General features: G+C 43.5%; 1 protein-coding gene across 1 annotated transcript in view; it reads right to left on the bottom strand.

Moving 5' to 3' along the window:
* Positions 1-4,826: 4,826 nt before the first annotated feature.
* Positions 4,827-26,613, bottom strand: part of BMP10 (bone morphogenetic protein 10) — a 37,762-nt gene continuing 15,975 nt past the window's right edge. Inside the window, exon 2 of the mRNA XM_069214182.1 lies at positions 4,827-10,821. Coding sequence (XP_069070283.1) covers positions 9,872-10,821 — 950 coding nt within the window. The 3' untranslated portion in view covers positions 4,827-9,871. The remainder of the gene's footprint in view (positions 10,822-26,613) is intronic.

The following is a 26,613-nucleotide window of genomic DNA, read 5'->3' as shown; positions in this document are numbered from 1 at the left end:
GGTCAGGGATGACACCAGGTGGAGCAGCCTTGGGGACCAGAACCACTGGGCTGGACCAAGGACTGTTGGAGAGCTCAATCACCCCTAACCCCAGCATCTGAAGATCCCCATAAGTACCCTGGCCAAGGTGGGCACAGTCAGTGTCTTCAGAGGGATAGCTTCCAGGTACTGGGTGGCATGGTCCTCCAAGACCAGGATAAACCTGTTGCCCATGGCGTCTTGGAATCCGGAGGTCCCAAAATGGTAATGCCCACCCACTCAAACGTGGGAGATTCACATTCCTCATGGTACCTCCTTCCCGCTGCCAATGGGTCAGCTCAGGTACATCCCCACTTTAGCCACTTCTTACCCTGTAGGTTCCAGATCATCCCCTTCAGGTTCTGCCTCATCCCAGGCCTGTGGTAATATTAGGAGCAGGTTTCCTGTGCCTCTTGCCCCTCATCCTTCTGTCAGGCACCAGGGCCACTGTTTCAGGCATCAGGTCCTTCTGATCACCCTCTCTGGGGGCCATGCACTGTGTTGTCATGCACACCAACTCTGACAGTCCTAACATTTACAAGTGCGACTTGAGCTCCACCTCCTTCTAGGCGGTATGCTCCAGGTCAATCCCTCGCAGATAATCAACAGGCATGGATGGCCTCACAGCTACCCTCAAGCGACCTGAGACCTCACCCTCCATTCAAAGAGAACCTGAGCTACCAAACATTGGTGCTCACTGTTGTTTGCTGTTACAACCTGGTAGACCACATTAGGGATTACCTGCTCCTCAGATATCAGATGGCAGCAGACAGTTGTCATGCTGGCTTCTGTGTCTCTCAGAGCCTCCACCCACCTTCCATTGATGGTCATCCACTGCTTGTACTTCTTAGTGTTGTCAGGCATTAAGTTTCTCTGGACAACTCACCCTCACCCAGGGAGATTAGGGTTACCTCAGCTGGCTCCCCACTATTAACTGGGGTCAACTCCTCCCCAAGTGATACCCTCGCCACCCCTAGTGACTGCCCACTGGTGGGGGGCTGTGTACGCTTGGGACATTTGGGACTTCCTCTGAAATGCCCATCCTGATTACAAGAGAAACACTTTAGGGGTGCCTTCCTTTCAGGATTTCCTAAAGGGAACCAACTTTTGTTTTCAACAGAGAGCTGGGAATACTTACCCGGGGAGCTAGTTTGGGGCCCTTCAGAGAACTACTTACTTTTATCTTTGTCTCCCCCTTCTTCTGTTGGGGACCCTGTCCACACTCCCCTGCATACAACCTTTTTTGGACTCTCGTGCTGAGCAAGCGTCCTGCTCCTTCACAAGCTTCCTGGGCTTAGCAAGCTTGTTGTAAGTCAAGTGCTGGTTCAGCTCTAGAAAATAATTAATAGACAAGGGCTTCCATGCAATCAAATTGTACAGCCCCTGATAGTCTGTTAGCTTGCTGCCCTTCAGCCAACCATCCAGTGCTCTGGAAAGAGAATCAACATACTCCACACAAGTTTGAGAACCAAGTTTAGTACTCTCCCTAAACTTTGCTGTGTAACTTTTTGGGGTGAGACTCTAACTCTTGGTTAGGGCTTCTTTCATGGTGGGGTACCTCATCTGATCTCCTTGCTCCAAAGCCAACAAGATGTCCCTTCCCGCTACTGAGAAGTACTTCTATAGGTTTGCGCCCCAATTTCTCTCTCGGGGACCCTGTTTATTTTTACTGACACTTCATAACCCCTAAGTCACTGCTGCATATCATCCCTCACAACAGAATCCTTCATCACAACCTTGGGTATATGTATGATTCCTTCAAAGGGCACTGTAGGACTGCTGACACCATCTGTGCTGGACCTGTTCTTTAAGTCCAGCTCATTTAAGCTTAGCTTGTAAGCTAAATTATTTTCTTCTCCTCCATGGCAATTTTGTCTTTCTCTGCCTCTCTTTTGAGCCTGGCTTGTTCCAACTGGAGCTTCCTAGCCTCCCGCCTGTCCTCCAGTTCCTCTAGGGACAGACCTCTAGAAGAAATACTGTTGCTTGTCAGGAGCTACCAGTAGTACTGTGGATTGAGGTATTTTGCCACTGATTTCCCAGAACCCATTCTGCTATGTCTGCAAACCTGGCCGAGAACAGCCCCTTCTGCAGTTGACTCTCACAGTACCAAGGAAGAGCAGTCACAGGCTACTCAGCAAGGCTTCTCAGAACTCAACAATTAACCAAATAACAAAATAAAATTCATATTCAGTTCAGTGCTTATAGTGGCAAGAATAAAAGTACATTAATCACACAGTTGTACTAAGTGCTCCACGATTCAATGAACATCTGTGATCCAGGGCGCTGTCTTATGTAGACACTACACCCACCTTACTCCCTCCCTGTGTACCCTCGCCCGGCGTGCTCCCTGGTTCTGGGTTCCCACATGTAGAGTAATCAGTAGAAGCATGAATCAGGGTTAAGTGTAACAATTTCTACCCAAAGTTCAATTGAGCTCAATCTTGAACTTTTATAGTCTGTGGAAGGCCTAGGCCAGGGCCAAAATAAAATCACAGGATACCAGTTAGACATGCAGATGGGCACTCAGGGCAGGGGAACACACCCTTGTGGCATGCAAGAAATATACCGAGTCCAACAAATTGTCCTTGTTGTCACTAACATATCAGAGTGGAAAATAATGCATTACCATCATGGCGTTTTTATCTGGCATACACACCCCTAAATGTTTCAAGTCATTATTACAAAACTCAGCCCCACTGATTTTGTCATCTGGGAGAGAATAGTGGGCTGGCTCAATCTTGCCAGGATTCACTTCTTTGACTTGCAAGGCACAAATATGTCAGTGCATCTTGGGCAAAATCTTCTGAGCTACCTTGTAGAAAAATAGCCCTAACATCTGAGTTCAATGTTGTTTTCTATATGAGCTCTAACTCCCTTTGGCAAAGCCACTGCCCATTCCACACTATACCCATTTCGTATAGCATTATCCCAACTGCAGAGCATCACTGTCCACAGAGGGATAACCTGGAGAGAAGTTTTGCTGGATGCCTGATATCGCAACCATGGACAGACGTGTGCTGTCTGTCCAGTTTAGTACCTGTTACAAAGGATTATACAGGTCTATCTCTACACTGCCTGTCACACTACTTTGACTATCTTTCTGAACATTTCTTTGACAACCTTCACTTTCCCATATAGGCTCCATTTTCATGCTTGACAATGGGAGATAGTTTACTGCCCTCCACTCTGGAGGAGGAAGCTTAGGGTAGCCTTTTTTGCACTCACTTAGGGCCAGATGTAGCAAGCAGTTTGCACGTCGCAAACAGCGAATTTTGCTGTTTGCGACGTGCAAAAAGTACATCGCAATGCACAAACCTCGTTTTGCGATTCGGTAACCTGGTTACCGAATCGCAAAACGGGTTTGTGAGTCGCAATTAGGTAGGGGTGTTCCCTTCCTAATTGCGAGTCGCAGTGCAATGCAGGATTGGTTTATGTAAGCCTGGTAAGCCTTAACTGTCTCCAAAAATGCACGAATGAACACTACATAGTGGGTGATGGTTCCCTTTTCTGCAGGCGGTGGTACACTGTTCTGAGAGTGGTGGTACCTGTGCTTTTTGTGGTGATGCACTGTGCCATTGGTGGGGTAAGCTCGATGGGGGGTAATGATGCACTGCACTGTACATGGGGATGTACTGTCTGGCCTATCACTGATTTGATGATCATGGAGTACTCATGGGATTTATCAATATGTTGTGAATGCTACATTTGCATCCCTCATCCATTTTTCTTAGGTTTGAAGTCTCTTGCTTTGATGTTATCAGCACTGCGTGCCATTGGGTTTAAAGTGTTTAGAAATATAATCAAAATGTTGCAGTTACGTTTTCTCCAAGAAACTTTGGGTAGATTCTGGTGTGAGTTATGATCTTCACTATGTGCTCAAGAGCATCAATTTTCTATTGACAAGAGCATAATGTTCCACTTGAATGTAACATGGCTATGGGAAATCAGACACATAGCAGAGTAAATAAACAGTGTAATACATAAAATAATAAACGCACTGATAAAGTAGTAAAGTATGGCGTCTCTTCTGATCTGTTCATAAAATTGATCTTTTGTTCTGAATGTTTGTCATGACCTTTGACCTTATGCCCTGAAATTTTACAGTCCTGCTCAGAATTTGCCTCTATATCAGGTGATCACCCTACTTTACAAGCTTATCACATGGTTTCATCATGAACTATTTGGAGGGCTGCTAAAAGTCACCATTATTCTGGGCACTGCACACCTACACTGTATGGGGAGTGACCATTTTAAAGCGTGCAGGTCAGCCTTAAGGCAGGGTCTGGTTGGTGGTGTGTTATTAATAAAATAAGACATGTTTTGAAACCCTTATGTAATCTGGGGATAATGCTTTATATCCACCGCCTTACATAACGGTTGCAAGACATGGCTTCCATGTGCCATTTTCACTATGGGAATGATGTCATTAGACACCACATTCCTCCAGGTAGAAAGTAAATTGAGAGAAATGATTAGATAGTTTTTTTTGTTTCTTTTTAATTAACTCCTCTCCAAAGTTTCTGAATAGGAAAAAGGATAGAAAGCGGCGACCATTTTAACCCCTCGTCTCTGTCGTGCCCTTATATCATAAATTTACTATAAAGGTTGTATCTGTTCCTAGTGCGTTGGTCGACGTTCCTGCAAAGTTATGTCAACTCGGCCTGTCCAATCTCAATGCTCTTGTTCCAATGCCCCCACATCGTCTTGAGACCACCCTCACAGTTGATTATTCCATAGCCAGATCCAATAAAATAAGCCATCTCACACAGGTATTCCAAATTAAAAGCACACTCAGAGAAACCCAGATGAAACATTGGCAATGTTGTATTTACACTCATTTGTACAATGCAAAAGATTCTACACACGTTTCAAAAGTCTGAGTGGAGGTTACACCGAAGCACAAAAATAAATCTTTTTTTTTAACATACTGTACATTATATTACAGACACAGACAAGTCAATAAATAGTGTAATAAATAGGGAAGAGCGCACATGGGTTCCCAGCAGGCTTGAGTTGGCGCGTGATAACAAGAGTTTTTGTCTCTTCAGCCCGGCTGCGTTGATCCCAGTGAAGTGTCCAGCTGATTTCTTCACAGACAACCATTCTTATCATGTGCATTGAGAAGAGCGTTGCCTTAAAAGTGTAGGACAGATGGCTGATGGGGGCCGTACAGTAGGAACTGGCCCAAGCCAGAACGGACTCGCGTCAGCTGCACTCCCCCCAAGGAATCTGACCAATTTGCAGCTCTGTAAAAATAACGTGACGGGCCCATTGTTTTTCGACACGGACACCTCCTTATCACCCCGATTTGCAGCAGGAAAGTGGCGGAAACAAGGCATGTGACAGTGTAGCTTGAAGCCTCCCCATTTCAAATGTACATGTTCAACATTCAGGTCCAGGAGAGCACTGCTCTTTTTCTGCTTTTGTTCTTGCTCTGGTAAGCTGAAGGACACACGAAGGATGTCATCGCTAAGTCAGAGGAGCACTGCCATACATTTTCCAAGTAAAAACATTTGTGCTCAGAAGACAAGTCTATTTTTCCTCAATTCGTATCATAGTTCACATTTTTTTCCTAATAAAAAAGTAATTTCTTTACGCATGTCTTTTGGAAATATCGTCCTTTACTTCACTAAAGTTCTCAAACATGTGTCAGCCTGAGTGAAAACCTTAAAAAAACACTTTTCATTGAACAATATTCATTCATGTTGTCAGAATTTACTGTCGGGGTTCTTTCTATACACTTCCACGACAGTCAGTGGTGTCATGTGCCCTTGTGTGAGGAAGGAAATGGGCACCCTGGCTGGTTTTTCAATTATAAAATTCATACGAGAACGATAACATTGCAGAATGTGAATATCTGATCAGTAATATCAACAATGTCAGCGGCCGCAGACAGGTTCCATAATTTAACTTTTTTTTCTACTCTCCACAGGGGCAGGAGTAGGACAACACTGCAGAAATCCTAGGAATCAATGAAGGCAGCAAATACTGCGCTATGGGAGCAGAGGAAGTGATTGCATTGATGACATGAATGGAAATAGTTGTAGCTTTTCCCCTTCTCATGGCAACAAGGGACATAAAAGGAAATGAACGGGCCTGGTCTCTGAAAATAACTTGCATAGATCTTGTTTTCAGAGAGATCTTTTTTTCTCTTGCTTTATGTACCCTGGCATAGCTCAGGAAAACAGTATTTTGGGGAGTTCTAAAAAAAAATAGGCACTAAACCGCATTATATATCTCAAATACGTGAATTTCTGTTATGTAATTGGCCAGACAGCAATGAGCCTTATCACAGTCTCTCAGTCTTTCATCTGTGTTTATTATCTTTGGCAATGTGACGATGTTCATGTTCAACCTTACTCTGCCTTTCTTAGTCATATGTTTGATGATGGAAAGAAGAAAAAGTCAATCCAGATCAATTTTCTTGCACAGATCAGATACTGGGACCTTGGCCTTGCTTATCGTGCATTTAGAGTATATTAAGAACAGTGACATAGCACACTAGTGCATCCTTGTCCTGTCTCTAATTATTGATCTGTGAAGTGTTACCCCTTAATAACTGCTTTAATATAACATGTTTTATATAGTGCTGTTTCTAAGTGCTATCAAAACAGGTGTTCCTTGTACACCTGTACAGTACATGGTACTCAATTTACTATGTTCAGGGGGAATGAAGGCTGAGTTGATCATGCCACAATTCAAACTTGTGGCTTCAGATCATGGAAATGTCAGCTGCAACCATGAAACTCACTCAGTCATCTAACTAAATTCTCCTTTGCTTATCTCTCTTATTTCCTTTGTAATTAGTTCCACCTCAAGCTCCATTATCATTTCAACCTGTTCTCCTAGTCTTGCCTTGTTTTTTCATTTCCAGTACCTACTTCAGATACATTATCACTCATTTATCTCTACTTTCCTAGGTCTTTCTCACTCATCTTCTAGTTCAACTTTCTGCATTCTTTTCACTCCACTGGACACTGGCTCCCACAATCCGTCATACTGAAGACATAGAGGAATGAAGTCACAGAACCTTGCATCAGGGTAGTTCAGTGGAAAATGGGATTGGGTTATTTTCTCAAAAACTGGCATTGCGTCCTTTCCATAAAATCTAGCATTAGGTTAGCTCCCCCATTCTCTCTGCCCATTCTCGCAACTTAATGATACTCACACACTACGTAGCAAGCACCTCGCTAAAGAACCTAATTGCGTGTTCCAGTCATCAAAAACCTTGATCAATGTTTTGCCTTCAGTAGCTCTGCAGTGTGGCTTTAATCTTTCTTAAAAATACTTATCTCGGCAAGAAATGGTTCACCATGAAGAAAATCACACCAGTGTCACCCATTAACAACCTACTCAAGCATCTTCCACCTTGTCTTTAAATCCTTGATTGATATATCCCTTCTGAAAACAATAAGTTTCAGTTGCAGAACCACTCTTATAGTTGACCAATAAAGTAATACCCCACTCTGACTTAAACTTGCCTCTCACTTCCCTTACCACCTCTCAGAACGTTTATAGAAAAAACATCCTGCTGTTTCACCACACTGATTGTCTAGGGCAGGCTTCTCCAACAAGTAGCTTGTGAGCTACTAGTAGCTCTCCAGATACTTGTAAGTAGCTCTCCAGTGTGCAGCCAGCCTAATAAACCAATAGCCTTTGCTAGGATCAATTAATATATGTGTACTAAAAGTGAAAAGAGTGCATTTGAGATGAAAATGTGTAATGTCAGAACTCTTAAGCTGATGTTAGGAGAAGTTTGGTTACATTTCCTAAATATATATATAAATCTGTTATTGATTGATACATTATGTGGCATTGGCAAGATTTATTACTACATTATTACCTCAGTGACAGAGACACTGCAGGCTATGGCTTTTATGTATTACCCATGACAAGGCTTTGTGTAAATTGGCAAAGCCTTTTTTCATTCCTGCTGAAAATCCTGCTTGATTTGTCAACGTGTTTACTTCTTGTACACTTGCATAGCGTAGTCACTAATGTCATCTTGTTTGATGTGGTCTGTTATGCATAACTAATAATATTAGTAGCTCAGGATGATTTTCATTGAACACAAGTAGCTCTTACTGCAGAAAAGATTGGAGACCCCTGGTCTAAGGTCTACACCAAACGCATTTTCTCTTCCTTTCATTTGAATTATTCTCATGTCCTTCCTGTGTTATTTCAAGAGCTCGGTACAAGCCTAATTATGCAGAGGCATTCCATCTGCTTTATCTGGTTAGAGCGTTTCCTGTGCTGGCTCTGCTGTGAAACCCGCCTTTGTGGGGGTTAGCTTTGTCAGCGGCTGAAGGTGAGGGCTGATAGGGGAGGGAGGGTTATCAGTCTTACAGTAGCTCGGCAACAGCAGGCAGTGTTTTTAGAAATATGTTTACTGTATATATTGTATTCATTATTTTAAGGAGATGCTGCGATTCCCTTCAAGAGGTAAAGCCACAGCAATAGGTTGCTGAAGGCGGAAGAGGTTTCTGGACCCCAACGTGCCGGAATGTTGTTCACATTTTTATGCTTGAAAACAGCAAGGGTAAGCAGTTTTTCCTATCAAACAGGGTCAGACTGGGCCATAGGTCAGTCTGGCAGTGCCAGAAGCACTGGTGTGACAGGTCAATGTGTGGGCTGTGTTTTATGCCGGTTTGCGAGCCTGTTTTATAATGAGCTGATTTTTACGTTGATTTCCCCATACTACCACAAACATTGCCTGAAGCAAACACATGCATGCAGTCCCTCAAATCGTGCAAGGCACCATCAGTGTGTCTTTACAGGTTCAAAATGTCCCTATTTGCAAATGTGGCCCACTTTTTTAGTTATGTGATTCATTAATTGGAGTCACTTTTATTTTGCTTCCAAGGCCTCTTTTCTGTCCCAGTCCGACCCTGCTATCAAATCAGTATTTTGCAATGTGACATATGACAATTACTCGAGATCTTGCTTTACTCAATGACAATTAATAAAGCAGTGTTTTGTTATAGTTCACTAGTTGTAACGGCTCTGTACATAGTTGGCTCATTAGGCCTTTAAATATTTATAATAATTAAATTATAACATTGTTTCTAGGTATTATTGGAAACATTCCATTTTATTTTCTCAGGCAGCCCCTTTGTTACTTGCATTTGTACTTTATTGTGAGGTGACAATGCACGTTTAGGGTGGTTTTGGTTATTTGGCGCCATAAGCAAGGGCGGGACACTGCAGCTAATATCAACTTATGTTGCATATGTTCTTTTCCTGCACGGCAGTGAACACCACAAGGATAATGAAGCTATTTTCCTCAGGACGGGGCCTAAACTGCATAAAACCACTTGCTTTGCATTGAACTCAAAACATTACGATGCATTTCTCCGGTACAGAGCAGACAGATTTTCAACATTTATATGGGAGTTACAACTACGGCTCTCTGTCCCATGCGAAGTGGAAAATCCTGCAACAACGGTAAACTGCCAACATCGTATTGTGAAAAAAGCAATACGTGTGGAAAATAAGGGAAACATTGGCACTCCCTGAGAAAAAAATAGGGTAATGTTTTCCTATAAATGGTAGAAAAATATTCACATTAAACATACATGTAAATACGTATAGATTTTTTCAAGCAGATATACATATAAAAATATTTAACGTTTTGTGCCTAAAGAACATTAGAGGAGACCATACCAGACCATCATGTGTGTCTTAAAAACTTTACATCTGAGTGGGCCTGTTGGTAACACGTGAAATTTGCATACATACAATCTGTACACACGTTCTTAAATAAACTGTTTAAATATTAAATCAAAACTGTACAAATTTACAGATTTCTTCATTAAATATTGACCCAAGAAATGTACATGCTTGATCGTCATTCCTATCTGCATCCGCACTCAGCTACCACCATGCCATCATACTTGAACTTGTACGTGACAACCCCTGCATCTAGGTAGAGAATGGAAATGGGATCAAGCTTCGTAGGTACACAGCAGGCTTTGGATGCTTTATGAGCATTCTTCAGATGCACCAAAGTCTGGACAATGGCATGCTTTGTTGGGGTGACATGCTCCGTCAGGGGATAGGAACAGACCCCGCGGCACTCGTATGCCTCGTATCCTGGTGGCGCTATGATCCAGGAATCCCAACCAATGTCCTTAAAATCGATGTAGAGGGGAGCCTTCTTGCAATAGTTTCCTTTGGCATTCCTCCTGATGCGAGAGGTGGAGTCATAGATGATGTTAGACCGCATCTGGAGCAATGCTTCCTCGCTGGGGCCATCGTTCAGGCTGTTTGCTTCTAAGATCTCCAAATCTAAGAGCTGCTCATGATCGATCATCTCATTTAGCTCCTTCTTCTCCTCTTTCTTGTCATTGCTCTGGTCATTAGAGAAGACGATCAAGAGGGGAACATGCTTGGTCTCTGGTTTTGTATCAATGGACATTTGCCCATCGCTAGTGGACTCAATTCCATCATCCACAGTCTCCATGTGGACTTCGAGCCTGTGAGTGGTGGTTCCGGACCGATGCCAGCGTCTAATAGCCTCGGTCATGTCAAAGGTTTCCCAGTCACTACTGGTCTCATAGACCTGGCGAGAGGCCAGTTGCACCAGTTTTCTCCCAGTGCCCCCTTGGTCTACATCTTCATGTCCATGGACTTCATAAATTGTCACTTTTCTATCGACTCCTTCGTACATTATGCGATCCCGCTCAACCAAGGTATAGAGCCTCAATTCTGCCATGGTGATCTCTTCATGGTGAGGAATGGAGACATTAAAGAGGAGGGGATAGGTTCTCACTCTGGTCACATCACCGATCTGTGCAGATTGGTCTAAAAAGTGGAAAACCAACACAAATTAGCTTAAATATTTGCCATTTGGTATGACAGTGTATATACATTTTATAGTGATCATAAAAGCATGGATGTGAGGCCCAGTCAACATAAAAATATTGAAATACAATGCCTGACAAAACTAACACATGAGTAACATATATCTGCCTTGCTTTGACCTGTAACATAGCTTTACCACAAACTGAAGTAATCTTTTCACTGAATGCCATAACTGTCTAACTTTTTAAACGTTTTTTTGTTGCATTTTAACACTTGCACAATACAGAACTTTTAATAGAAAGCACAGCATTCTTGCACAATACAGTAATTGCAATAGAAAGCACACCATAATCGTAACTGTATGATAAATATAGATAAGTCACTTTCACACATATTTTGTCAGTTGGCTCTGGGTACTTTGGTAGTGCCTTCTTTAGGCTGGTGATACCAGCGCCACTGCACCAGGCACCCACAGCCGCCAACCTCAGGGGGTCATCATTAGAGTTTTTTAACAAAGAAGCAAAGAGAGCTGTTGTTTGTCTTTCGTTATCAAAATGAGGGTCATCATGGAAATGAAAGATAGACAACAGTGCTTATGGTTACAACACATGCTTGTAGTCTAGTATCTGGTCCAGAGTTTAACTGCTTTATAGTCTAGAGGTCCTATCTATGAATGGTTCGCTCCATGCGTGCACCACGCAATGTGGTGCACGTGTGGCGCAAACCACTAAGTCATATTTTTGAAACCATGCAAAGCCATTTTGTGTGGCTTTGTATGGCTTCAAAAATATGGAGTCAGGCAAGGAAGTGCAAATCCCTGCGTAGTCTTACTCTGTGCCAGGAAGGTGTTTCATGGGCATTGCGTAGGTGTTCCAATGCAAATCACATGTTTTTTACCCATTTCCAGGTTTACCAAACTTGGTAAACATAGGAATGTGCCAAAAAGATACATCTCCCAAGGAGAGGTGTAACAAGGAGAAATATCTGTGTTTCTCCTCGTTTTTTCCTTTATGTGTGGTGCATTTTGCAGCACACACAGAAAGAGAAAAAAGCCTCTCAGGATTGTATTTGTGCAGAAAGGTGTCCCTTCCTAGACAAAAACAATCCTGCATGCAACACAGGCACCCTTGCAGCCTGGTGCAAAGGTGCCTGCATTGGCACAAGGATGCCAAACACGTATCAGCACAGGAGGAAAGAACAGGAATGCACTCTATTGGATAAATATGGCACATTCCGCCATTTAACTGTGATGCAGAGCAGTGCAGCAAGGCTTCGCTGGCCTGCGCCACAAAACCCATAAATATGGGCTCAGGTTGGTGGCGTAGTGAGTGTCAGAAGCTTGCTGTACTATTGCATTTCAACTTCCAAACATTTGCACAGGATGTGGAAGGTATCGGAGACAACGACTCAAGGTGAGCATTAGATTTTACTAGGTGCGTCCGATAAAGAGACCAAATTTATGCTTCCAGATTCCCAAGCCAAAACCTGGCAAAAGTCAAAGCCTGTAAAGCTAAATTGACTTACAATATAGAAATTTTATTTTACAAAATAAACACATTCAGTACATGTCAATAACTATATAAACACAATATGTGTATCATTTTAGGCTTTAAAATAAAACAGTTATAATTGAAGGATGGTGTTTTAATATCCATAGCTCATATGTATTCCATATTCCACTTATAGAGCAGTTGAGAATATCCTTTATACTCTGTTTTTATACTGTATATCTTTAATATGAAACCATAGTACTCACCATTTTTTGTATGTGTGTGGAAGTGCCAACAAAGATTGCAGCGCTGAGTGCCACCAATGCTAAAGACAGCCCTGTACTATGGGCATGTTTTCCTCATACCTCTGTCTGCCCTAAGTTTGCCTTTAGTATTGCCTCCACTTTACCTGAAGTTTTTTTTAGGTGAAAGTCTCAACATAGTCCCGAGTTGTTACCAACGTATCACATTGGACCCAACAAACAATAGGAGGGGGCAGAAACCTGCTGGGCAGATACGGGCTTTAAGTGATTCTCTTTACCATCTACAGTAAATGCCTCTTACTCTCTTTGCATCCTTCTTAATTCAGCAGGGATTAATGCATCTCTTTCAAGGCTGTCAGGGAAACAACTGGGTGATATCCAGGGATGTTGTGCAAACTCTTCAAGTCCTTAGATGAACTTGATTGAGCAGTGAAAAATTGGAGTCTCCATGTTTAGGGTGCCAAAGTTACAAAGGCAACCGATTTCACAACTTTATGTATTTTCTTTAAACGTTGTCAGTTTTCCAAGCAATTGAGAGCCCTGAAGGAAAAGTGAGATGTTTTGAGGTAAAAAATAGATCCAAGTGGATGGTCAACCTGGGGTCTTTGGGGAAGACAGAGTTCGGGAAAGACTTGCAGGAGAAACTGAGGAACTGCAATGGCCCAGGCTAAGGACAAAATAGTGTAGGGCCCGAGGCCTTTGATGTAGTAATAAAGGGACCCTTTGGAAACAAATGGTTCAAGCACTAGGATGCTCCACTGGAGGGGTTCAGTTGGATAAAATAAGTAAAAGTCTCTGGGTGATGCTATCCCTTTTGACTGAGCTGGAAACAACAATATCCCCATCTTTTTTTGTAAATGTGTTACCAGTGAGAAATACAGAGAATCTCTGGCCATTCAGTTTCCCAAGAATTTGCTTGGGGAAAATGCTGGTCGCTAGAGAACCCAGGCATATCTGGTTTTCCCCTCACAACCCTGAACCTCAGAGAGGAGTGAACCATCATCCTTGGTTCAAATAAAGTGGCATCCACCTATTTCTGCCCATGGGCTCGGTAGGAAGGGAAGGCAACAGCAAGTGAGCCACCTCCTACCTTCCCCTTCCTGAAGCTGAGAGTGTAGACAGCTTGAGCAGTTTTGCAACCCTAAGAGGTAGCATCCTTCCGAAGCCCTCACTAACATAAACAGGTGCTGATCACTAAGGGGCTTAATGTGTCTGATGAACAAACTGGGGCAATGTAACCTCTGGAACTCCTCTGTGGAGAGGTGATACGATGCTAAGTCACTCATCAATCTCTATTGACCTATACACAACCAGGGGCATACACATCAGTTGGTTCCACAAAGAACTAAAGAGGACGCTATCCACATATATGGTAATCCCCTTGCAGACCTCAGACTACCTCATGACAAGCCATCCTCACAACTGTGTGGGTGATCACTTTAATCATATGCTCAATATTTTGTAATTTAGTTTGTCATTTAAATTTGGATTGATGCCATGATTGTTTTTTCAGACTAACAAAAATTCCCTCTGATATGTAATTACATGTGAAAGCTAAGCCCTAAAGAAAGACAGTGCTCGTTTTTTCTTTTTCGATTTTCGCCAAATCTGCTGCAACTCACGGCAAAAATAAAAAAACAAAATATCCCTTTGGGACCGCAGCACCAGCGCTAAGGGGTCAGGGTGTCCTTCCACTGGCCCCTTTTGTTTTTTTTCATCTTTTTTTCTGGGACTCCCTTATTGAAGTGTTGGCAGCCAATCAGATCTCAGCACAAGACCAGGTGGTTTCACGAAGCCTTCGCATCCCTAGATATACAAATTTGGATTTTCTTTAATTGTGCAGCTAATTACTCCCCATTTTATATCACTAATGACACCTTTTATGGCTTCTTTGTTATTATCACTGCAACATTTGTAATAAGATTATTGATCAGAAAACTGTGTATGGCGAGGGCACGAGTTATAGTTACCTTAGGGCGCGAGTTATAGTTATAGAAATAACTCTAACTATAACTGTTAAATTTCTAAGGTTTTGTGAGAGTAAATTCAGAACCTAGGCAAAAGATCCCTGTAACCTTTGTTTTTTTCAGTGAGAAATATATATATATATATATATATGTATATATATATATATATATATATATTACCTACTGGCGGTCCCCAGTAGGTAGTTGTAGCTTGGACCATGTTTCCATTGAAAAATAGTTTTTTAACTTGTCTATATCTTTGGCACTGTCTGACGAATCTTCTCAAAATTTCCCAAAATTTCTTGTTGCGCATAGAAAGATTTGGGGTGATCCATCAAGCGAGGGCAATGAAAAATGGGAGGGGTAAAAAAAGCTGCGCTTCCTATGTAAATTACCATAGGACCTTTCAACACGCCTGCAGCTTGAACCACTGGACAGAATTACACCAAATTTGGCAGAAAGCTAACTTTCGGTACGCAAACTACGCATTTGCTTATTTGGTGTAAATCCGTCCAGTAGTTTTTGAGAAATTAAAGGAAATCCAAACGTTATTTCTCTGGCTGCAAGGACTTCGCAAATAATGACAAGCTCATGCAGGGAAATGCAGAGCTCTAATTGGCTGCCAACACTTCCTCCAGGAAGTGTTGACAGCCACAACAAAAAAGTAACAAAAAAAAGGAATAGGGGTCAGGGTAGCTACACACTAACCCTTAGCTCTGATGACCACAAAACACTTATTTTTTAAAATAATTGCTTCAAATTTGCAGGGAATCCACGCATTTGATGCAAAAAAAAGAATAAAATAAGCGCAGGCTCACGATTTAGTTTTTCTAAGGCCACTGGGTAGGGGAGGTCCCAGGGGCATGTAAAAAGATAAGGAGGGGGCACACAGGGGCTTTAATGAAATGTGATGTGGGTGCCTCGCGGCCCCCCCCCCGTAGCCCCAGGAATCACCACGTCCCCGGGGCTCAAATGTAATATGATGCTGGGAAGCCATGCAGCTCCCCCACAGCCCAGGGACTGCCCCTTCCCCAGGGCTTTATTGAAATGTGATGCAGGGGGGCTGTGCAGCACCCCCAGCAGCCCCAGGAGTCGCCACCTCTCTGGGACAACAACAAAAAGGATGAAAGGCGGTCCGTTGGAGAACCCCGAACCCAGGAACCACCACCTTCCTGGAACAAATTGATGGCCCTGGCGACCGCCACCCCACAGGGCCGGCTCCTGCTTTGTCCCGGGATGCCCACCCTCAGGACATAGCTGTTTATTTTTGCTTGGTGGGAGCTTTGACAGCTCCCACCATGCAAAAGCAAACAAAGTCTGGAGTGGACGCGGTGAAGGAGGAGGTAAGTTGGGCTGGGACTGGGGCTGTTTTGGGGGGGCAGGGTTTAGGTTTTAGGGACGGGGTGGGGACTCAGGGTATTTTTAGTTTTTGGGGCGGGGTGGGGTGGGGCCTGGGGGTTATTAGGGTTTGGGGAAGGGGGGGGTCAGGGTTTAGGTTTAAGGAGTGGGGTGGGGGTCTGGGGTGGAAGCATGCTGGGTTGTGCATGCTGATTGGTAATGCCTTTACCAGGAATGCGTTTACAACGGTAAAGTCATTGTAAACGCATTCGTGGTAAAGGCATTAGTGTTTAGAACGAGGTCGTTGTTCCGACCTCGTTGTTGAGCCACGGGTGGTTTAGGCACCCGTGGTTCCGACATATAACCGTACAGAAAAGATAAGAGTGGCAAAGGCGGAGGTCTCTGTCAGTGAATAAGTCAGTAAATAGCATTTCGTAGTATGAGTTTCACTACTGTAGTACTGACTTACGTACTATAAAATGAAGTTTGTGAATAGGGTTCAAAATTCTTATTTGTCGTTATGTACCTGACAAACTGAACCTTGAAGTATGAGAAAAGGATGGCATACTCTGGCCAGAATCTGTTATGTTGTTTGTCAGAGGTCATATCTGTGAGGAAAGGCAGTACCATAGACCAGTATTTCACTTTCAGTTGCTTTGCAAGTTTCCAAAATTCAGTAAACTCAGAGTATTGCCTGTGGGATCCCTGAACCTATAGAAAATCCATACATGTCTGGTACCGCCCTGCTCAGGAGACCAGAGAAAGATAGCTGCGTCTAGCCTTGGGAAGTATTAGTTCCTAAAAATCGGACAAACATTATGTTCAGCAGAGTCTCCAGCCAGCCAGGGTAAGGGAGGTGTGACACCCAGAGATACAAATCTTAGGATATGTAAATGTGAAAAATATACGGTTGTGGTATAGTTCAAGAGAGCCCAGCAGTGTTATTTGTGACCAAAAGACAGGTATCCATCACCAGTATTTCAGTTGTAGCTGAAAATGAATTGTACTCAGTTTATCACTAGTTGGCACCATGAACCCATGGAAAACCAATAGATGCCTGGTAGCCCCATGCTCAGGGGGCTCAGCAGTCCAAAGCTGGGGGGGACACGTCTTGGCACAGATATCCTTCTGCATCATGGTAACTGGATGTAATTATCATGTTTTGATATAAACATGTTGGAAGTTTGACAATTATCATGTTCAGCCCAATTTCACAACCAGTCAGTCAGAGTTAGGGATGTCCAGGAACCTAACAATACCTTAGGATGTGTAAAATGTATGGTTGTGGTTTGTTTCCATACATCCTAGGGATTATATCAGTGACCATTCCCACCTAACCACGCAATTTAAGTTATTCAGGGGATGATTACGACCCTGGTGGCCGGTGGTAAAGCGGCGGTAAGACCGCAAACAGGCTGGAGGAAAAAAAAATTAATTAACCGCTGCGGTCATCCGCCACTTCACCATTCCGACCGCCATGGCGGTGTAGACCGCTGGGCTGGAGATTGCGGTCTCCAGCGCGGCGGTCATCACTAGACCACCGACGGTATCAGGACCCTGCATACGGCCATGGATCTCGGGTGGTTGGGAACCGCCATGAGATCCATGGCGGTAGGCACTATCAGTGCTAGGGAATTCCTTCCTTGGCACTGATAGGGGTCTCCCCCACCCCCGCTAACCCCTCAAGAATCCTCCCACCACATCCCCCACCCCCCTGCCAACCCCCAAAGGTGGCACAACCCCCTCCCCACCCCAACCCCGAACATGCACATATACACACCCCTACACGCACACCTCCCCCAACATGCACATATACACACACCCCTACACGCACACATACACCCCGACAACACATACCCGCACACAAAGAAACAGGCATGCACACCGTCCGACCCGCACACATTTCCCATACACACAGCACCCCCTGCATGCATATCCTCACTCACTCACCCCCTCTACACTCTCACACGCACACCCACATGCACGCACACAACACACAACACCCCCCACCCCCTCCCCTAACGGATGATCAACTTACCTTGTCCGTTGATCCTCTGGGAGAGGACGGGATCCATGGGGGCAGCTCCGCCACCAGAACACCGTCACCAGAACACCGCCACACCGAATCATGGGACGTGATTCAGTGGGCTGTGTTCTGTTGAGGTGGCGGTGGAGGTTGAGCAACCTCCACTTTCCCACCACCCACCAGTATGGCTGCTGGTGGCTTTCCGTACGAAAAAGGACGGCGGCCTGCCAGCGGTCATAATATGTGGTGCGGAAGACCGCCACCACTGGCGGTCTTCAGCACGGCAGTACCTCGGCGGTCTTGCGAAAAGACCACCGAGGTCGTAATGACCCCCTCAGTTTTTTTAAAATGTAAGAGAATAAAGTAAATGTGTTGATCAATATATTTTTTTTGTTCTGAAAGGATTTACATTTAATGCGATCAAAAACAGTAAAAGCTATCATGTCCATAATGCAACATAACATAGGTAAGGTACCTTTTCTACTAAAAATGGGAAGAGGGATTAACATAGTGAATTTTACACTATATATAATTTGAATTAAAGATTGGAAAGGAATTGTTTTTTCTGCAGTTTTCTTTGCAATTAATACAAAACTGCCAACAATTTCTTCTCTCATTTTCTTTGGTTATGGAAAGAACAGACTAGAAAGCCGTTGTGTTGCCTAAAGGGGACTATGATATTTATTTCAAACAAGATTTTTGTTATTGACACTCTGATATACAGCAAGACGGAAAATGTACTCACATCAACTTTTTGTCGTACTTTGCAACACAACTCACTGTTCAGTGGTTAAATCTCTACTGCAGTTGACATCATTATCCAGGCAACTCTGACTGTACAATCTATGTATGAGATATACAAGAAGGACTCGAAGACCAATGGTCCCAATTCTCCAACCAATCTGAATACAGGTTGGCTTTCGTTAGCAAGGTAAAGATCACCACAAAATGTAGATTATCTGGAAAAGTACAGAAATTGGAATATCACAGAAGCAGAGAAGTGTGGTCTCACTCAGGTCAGAGGAATATCTAGCCTTGCTTGGTCAAAAGGTCAGGCAAAAAATAAGAAGAGTAGGCCTAAGCCTGGAGTTGTAGTGCACGCTTAATCGCTGTATGGTATTGCACAAACACAGATCCTATCCTCACCGCTGATCACCAATGCTCAGTGGTTGGCTGGAGTATGCACCTCAGCCAGGCAGAACCCACAACTGTAGTCAGGGCAAGACAGATACACACCCTAAATCAACCTGTGCTTACCCTCTGGTAGCTTGATGCCAAGCAGTCAGGCTTAACCTAGGAGGCAATGTGAAAAGTATTAGTGCAACATACATGCAGTAACTACAGTGACAACAACACAAAAATACGCCAAATAGGGATTCTCCAAAAAGGTGTTTTCTTTCATATGTAGTCAAGATCAAAACATCACAAATCCAGTCAGGATATTGGATATTTTTTACTTGATAAAATATGAACACAGTGCTTAAAGTGGAGCTCATTTCAGAGCCTCTACAGTGCCTTGGGGAATACGATGAGAGAATTTGGAAGGAAGTCCATAGTTACGGCTGCTCGGGCTCAGCCTGGTAATTAGGTTACTGTCCAGAGGTTTAACAGCATGAGCGCAGTGCAGGTTCATCTGGAACAACCCAGTCCCAAAAGAGACAAGGGGATCTTTGGATGCGAGGAGCGCAGCGGAAGTCTGTACGCCACTCAGGTGAAATGACCCACCAAGTAGATGCCCCTCTCTTAATGGGGAATAAGGCACTGCTGGGACGTGAGGTGAAGGGGCACTGCTGAGAACACGGGGGCAGCAGCATGGACGGCACACTGGTTTGTCTCTGCTGAACCCCAGAAAGCTGTCAAATAACAGCCACAGTAAGGTGGGGTCTGCCCGTGGCAGGTGAAGGCATTGACTGACTTTTGACCCACCCACCAGCTAGTTCCTCAGGCTGGGGAGGGTTGTGACAAGCCTCGCCTGTCCGATCTCTCCTCCTGGACATGCCAGCACTGGGGAATGGAGCACGCTCACAATATGGGCTCATGTCACACTGGCAAGGATGGAATTCCCCATGTCACTCCAGCAACCAGCGGGATGGCCTGCCACCTTGATAATCTGATTGGGACTCCCATCATCGGAGTTCACCAAACTAACACGGCCCCACCAGGAAGCAGGCAAGCCGTGAAGCCGTTTAGAGCACAACACACAGCGCAGGATCCCAGGCTCCACGAGGGGGGCATGCAGGTCTGTAGCTGACGAGGTCTTTGATGTCCCTGAGACCCCGAAAAGCAGGGGGCAAGCCAATAACACCTTGGGGACACTGTGCTGGTTCATGGGTCATAAGGTTGCAGGGCAGAGGTCAACAGGTGCCGGGAAGCGCGGTTAGGACAGAGTAGCAGTTTCTGAGAACAGTCAATTCTGGCAGAATGGCAATCTGGCCACACAGCAGTCTTTGCTCCAGAAGAGACTTCTTGGGTCCAGGAGTGTCCTACTTGAGTGGGTCAAGAGACCCAGTACTTATACTGACAAGTGCCTTTAATGTGGGGATAACTACAAAAGCGTTCTTATGAAGAGAACAGGTCACCCTTTCAGGTCAGCCTCAGCCCCAGACTGCCAGTGGGAACTAATCAGCTCCTTTGTGCTCTAGTCACTACCCTTTGAAATGTAAGTGTGAGCCCTTCCCAACCTGCTTCCCAGGAAGACCCGTCAGTATGCAGATGAATGCAGATGTATTTGAGTATCCTGTGTTGTGGGTGTCCGAAGAGAATGCACAAGTGTAGCTGTCACCTATCCCAAGCCAGACTTGTATTGGAGAGAGGCTGCAGGTGCACATGACAGAGAGTGCAGAGAAATGTCCACTTTCTAAAAGGGGTATTTCTAAAATAGTAACAATAAATCTGACTTTACCAGTAAAGAGGATTTATCATTACCATTCCAATGGTACTACAATGATGCAGTTACTCCTCTCAGATCAGGAATTACAGATTAGAAATGTTATAAGTGATTCCCAATGCTCGCCTTTGAGAGGGGCAGCCCTCACAGTAATGAAAAATTACTTTTGGTGTTTTTCATTACTAGGGCATGAACAATTTATCCTGCCTTCTGCCTACATGGCCCCCTGCACTATGGGCTACCTAGGACCTACCTTAGAGGTGACTTATATGTAAGAAAAGAGAGTTCTGGGCTTGGCAAGAGGTCTTAGAGGCCACGTTGGGGTGGCAGTGAGACTCTAGGCACAGGCTGTGCAATGGCAGGCCTAAGACATGTTACAGAGCTACTTAAGTGGGTGGCACAATCAGTACTGCAGGCCCACTAGTAGCATTTAATTTACAGGCCCAGGGTATATGGTATACCACTCTACAAGGGACTTTCAGGTAAATTAAATACGCCAATTGTGGATACACCAATATTACCATGTTTGAGGGGAGAACCACATGACTTTAGCACTGATTAGCAGTGGTAAAGTGCTCAGAGTCCTAAGGCCAAAAAAAACGATACTGCAACAAAAGAGGGTGAAAAAGGCTAAATGCCTGGGGTAAGTCCACTCTAAGGATGCTAGGTCTAACATTCAGACTCTAAAGTCTTAATGGTGTTGGAGAAAGGACAGATTACCTGCATATACAGACTTCCAAACAGTTTGGTTCTCTAACATTTTGAAGACTTTTTTTCTTTGCTGCATCTCCCTATAGAAGTCAGACACCAGATGCTGACATTGCCCCGACAATAGCCCTTTCGAATCTCCAGCCTCACTCAGCAATACAACTTTTTCACAGGAACGCCCAGAGCCACCAGGACAGTTCACATTATCTCTTACCTTATCCTCATATATGAGTCTCCACATTGTGACTTTTTTAATATGCACAGACCCCTCGGGGTCCACCCTCAGAGTTCAGTGCCTAACGCTGTAAAGTAGACCTAAATAACACCTGGTCTTAATCAAGTGTGGGGCATTTCATAATGCAGACATTTCCACCCCTTCTCCATACTTTTCATTTTGGCTCCTGGACTGTGTACACCCCATGCTCCACATTACTGTCATGGAGGAGTTGTCTTTGGCCATGGTCACTTGGTCTACCTTGTCTCCTAAAGCTACAATCTGTATGACCATCAACAGTTGTTTATGTTGTACATGGAGGCTCAAAGCTTCAAAAATTCCATTCATTTATAGGCATCAGCAAGAGGAGCCAGGGCATCATTATTCCACAGGTTCATGCACTTTGTAAATCCCACACTCATGCTGCATAATGTATTTCTAAATTTTTAGCAAGACTGCATGTGCTGTTTATTTATGGACTGGCAGCTAACACCACCACCACTAGATGGCACCAGATGCTGGAGCGGCTTTGTGTTTTTTTTCTTTCAATTGAGGTTATTTCTTTAACTTAGAAACTGGTGCTCATACTATATGAGCCTCTCATCCAATATATGAAGTAGCCCCAGAATGAACTTATGACATGCCTGCCTCCACAGCTGCTGCAGAGACTTTAATTTTGTGACTCGTCCTGGGCAGCCCATCAAGAAAGGACATTTTTGACTTTTCTGGATTTGTTAATTCTGCTGCATTTGGAAATTAGGGGCCTGATTTAGGTCTTAGTGGAGGGAATACTCTGTCACAAATGAGACGGATATCCCTTCTGCCATAATACGGTCTCCATAGGCTATCATAGGATAGCAATAAGGCAGGCGGGATATCCATCACGTTTGTGACAGAATAATCTCCTCCGCCAAGACCTAAATCGGACCCTAAGTTCTAACTCGTGATCACCTTCCCACATATCTGCTGATTGCACAGGGATAAAACCATTTGGTTCTCTCTCCTTTTCATTTTTTCCTATTCAGTTAATTTGCTCTCTCCTAAATGAGGACTGTGTGGCCCAGTGCCATAATATTTATGTCATAAGTTCCTAATGAAGCAAAGAAAATGGATTTCTAGATGGTGCCCCAGCCCTTGAGCTTCTAATGACTTTCCTAAACTTCACCAACACAAGCACCTTCCAATTCTATGCACACTAACTTTTGTATTTGTATGCAAGCATACCCTTTGGCTCCTGTCTGCCTGTTTGTTGTCCTCTTGTTATGTCTGGCTTTGATAGCTTTAGTTCCCCAACAAGCTCTTGGCTGTTTGACTCACAATATTCTGACCACAGCTCAACCCTGCCCTTCTTCTTAACACAGCTGTTGCTCTGTAGAGCAGCTTCCTACTCTTTACCCAACACTACCTTTTCTGGCATTAGTATTTCCACCAAGCTAATTTTCAAGAAAAGAATATTCAAGCTCTCACATTTCTGACTATAAAAAGGATTTTTAGACGAAGTGATACCGAAAATACACTTAAACAGCAACAAGCGAAATGGATTTAAATTATGTGCTTTTAGGGATAAATAAAGATCAAGAATTGTTTCTACTCCTTGAATATTTGCATTATTCATGTAAGACCCGTTGCAAACTGTGCATTAGTGTTAAAAGATTCCTTAGTACACATACAACTGCTACAGCAAGGAAGCAGCACTGCAGTGGTGGAAAGTCACTTTGGGATGATGAGCACAGAAGATTTGTAGTAGTCCCAGGTGCTGGCACTGGCCCGAGGTTTAGGGCTGATGATGCAAAATATGGTCTGGCCAGATGGCAGCACTGTAAGTCTGGCCTTGTGCATAATGACAGGTGCCCTGAGGTGTAAGGTGGAATTCTCAGGGCTGTACAGTTTTCACACATCTTAGATACTACTAATAGTACTAATTTGTGTGAAGAATGGTGTCACATGATTTGGCATCAGTGGCATTGATAGAAAAACATAAATAAATGTTAAACAGAAAATCACAATTGCGCCCAAAATCTAAAAACAAAAAATGATAGAGTATGAGTGATGATGTCCACAGAGTTTAAGTTACAATGGCTTCAGTTAATAATCAGCTTGAATTGCTATGATAGCATGTGGTTCAGTGGCACTAAGTTGTATGTGTATTGCCATTCAGAGTTAGGACATGCAGTTAAACCTCAGACAGCACATAAACCAATGGCCGTAGTCAGTAATGTTTAACAAGACCCACAGATGTTTATGCCTTGTCGGCACCAAACATTAAAACACATCGAATTCCGAATACTTTATATCCCTCAACACCTCCATAGAGTAGATTTACTACTGGCCATAAGCAATATGATCATCAGTAGCACAAGACAGTATCTGCATCATCAACACTAGAGTACATTATTCATCAATCTTCGCGGACACAAATTCCCCAGATTTATATATACATCTGTCAACTTGGAAAGATACATCCTCCTGACAGTGAAATATATTACTATCGGCAGAAAGCATAGCCTTTAATGACAAAAGACGGCAATATACGTCAATAGGTCTACATAATAAAAAAAACAGCAAATGGCAGTCACGCAGACCTACTAGTCTTTCCAGGGTGATCTTGGCGTGTAACAATCTTCATCTCTGACAAGATGGATTCTGCCACAACCATGCCTGCTTTTCGTAGGTGAGCCAGACAAGAACTGTTAGGTTTCCCACTCATGAATAACACCTTCAGCCAGTCATCACTTTCAGAAGTCAGTACTTAGGCCAATATTTATACTTTTTTAGCGCCACATTTGCGTCATTTTTTGACGCAAAAGCGGCGCAAACTTACAAAATACAACTTTGCGTCAAAACGCGGCGCAAATGCGGCGCTAAAAAAAGTATAAATATGGGCCTTAGTCTTTTGGGACTTTGTGCCACCAGTAAATTTGTTTTCCTCTATGTACACATGGGCTTTAAATTCCCAGCTTAAAAATGGATACTGGCTAAAAATTCAGGAGTTGGCTAAGATTGTCACAAGTGACATGGGACCACTTAGCAGCCCTGTGACTGACTGTTATCCTCAGCCGAGCCAACCTCTCAGATGGAGAGTCAGTCCAACTTTCAATCTAATATAAATCATGCTATTAGCATGATAACCTAGGTCAATATTTTTAAAGGTATGAATTACTAAAGTGATACTAAAAAGGAACGATTTGGGCCTCCCGTTTGCAGGCTGGAACTGAAATGTGATTTTGATTTGGAACAAGTAAAACACACATATACAGAATTAGTCTAATACAGATCACTGACAGCAGTAATGCCAAAACTTCATGCTGGCAAAAAACCTAAGGTTTTAAAACTGACAGCATAATTTACAAACAACTTCAGTCAAGTGCAGAGTTGGAACTACTAGATCCATCAATTAATTCGGTGCAAAATAAAGCATTGGAGCACATTTTCCAGGCCTGCTGATATATTTAGAGTGTATGCTGCACCATTAGAATGTGCATTTCCTACATTTTATTCGTGCTGCAGTTTACAGACCTTCCACTTTATGGAAAGGAGGCAAGAGTTTAGAATCCATCGGTGCTTGAGTAGCTATAGACAGACATTGAAGGGGGAGTGACCATGGGGAGGGGCAGAGCTTTGCTCCCATCACTGACAAAGACAACCCTTACTACCCTCTGAAAAACACTGATTTGCATATCACGGAATGGTTGTAGAACATGAAAATCAAATTTAAGTATGGAGTTTCTAGGTGCGGGCAGGAAATCCACTTTGTGTAGGGATTGCCAGTCCACCCATTCTTCACTGTGTGGTATCTGCACTTGACCAGGTGACCATGTGAAGAGTGCCAGTAACATGCAACACTCGATGACACTGTGTCAGCTGGCAGACCCGACGCATATTATGCAAGTAATTTCCAAATGGTTTGTGTAAATCTCTTGTCATGCCAATGAGGCGGAAATCTGCTCGGTGATTATTACATTCATGCCAATGAGCAAATCGTTTATAGGAGGTGTATGCAAATGTGTTGAATTTTTACAAGACATATGACTGCCTAAATAAATTAAATGATCTTAATGAAGGTGTCATGAGAGGAACAAGAAATTAGTCAGCAGAAATAATGATTCCATGGTATGTTCTAAAGTAATTGCAGTTATAACTTAAATACACATTTTAATAAACTAACCTCACCAAGGGTATGGATTTGACTATATAGGTTATTGAGATCTTGAATTGAGAGGGCTTAAGCACATTCCTGTAACAACTGCACATTGAACTTTCCTAACAAAGGTGCACAAGCTTTTCAGCCACATGTGCATGCATATGTTGCAGGCACGAGGCAGAGAGGGTTGAATTGTGCCTTAGTCTACCATAAAGCTCAAAAAGCCCCTACTCTGAACTTCTCTCCTGGGTCCAGGGAGAGGCCTGCTAGTTTCGGTGTCTCCTGCTGCACACAGTACATTACTCATGTGTTGGTAGTATAGATTAGCTCCTCCCATCTGAGAGACAGAGAAGTAATCTCTATTGAGACAAGCAATTATTTGCAGTTATTGAAACCACTGAATTTGAGTGGCATCTCCGTATTCAAAAGTGAAACTATAAATCTGAATAGCCACTGTTGCTGATTTGATTTTTTTTAAAGAATATACAAATCCTAGATACCTACTGCCTGACTCAGGAGTGCGACTGACTGAGGGTCAATTCAAAAAAGCATTCCGGAATACAGAAAGCGGCATTCTTTTACGTGCGTTTGTGAAACTACTTTAACAACTCACAAAAGCCTTTCACAAATCTCAGGCCCAGGGTCTCCACCAGCGCTAACCCTATCTCTTATGTTGGGAGATCTCCACTATGAGTGTGGAGATCTCTGCACATGGATGTGTACATGTTTATAGTAAATGTGGGAGAAGCAACTGGGAG

The sequence above is a fragment of the Pleurodeles waltl genome, chromosome 11 (genome assembly GCF_031143425.1).
Source record: "Pleurodeles waltl isolate 20211129_DDA chromosome 11, aPleWal1.hap1.20221129, whole genome shotgun sequence".
Classification (NCBI taxonomy): Eukaryota; Metazoa; Chordata; class Amphibia; order Caudata; family Salamandridae; genus Pleurodeles; species Pleurodeles waltl.
This window is presented reverse-complemented; position numbering and strand designations above follow the sequence as displayed.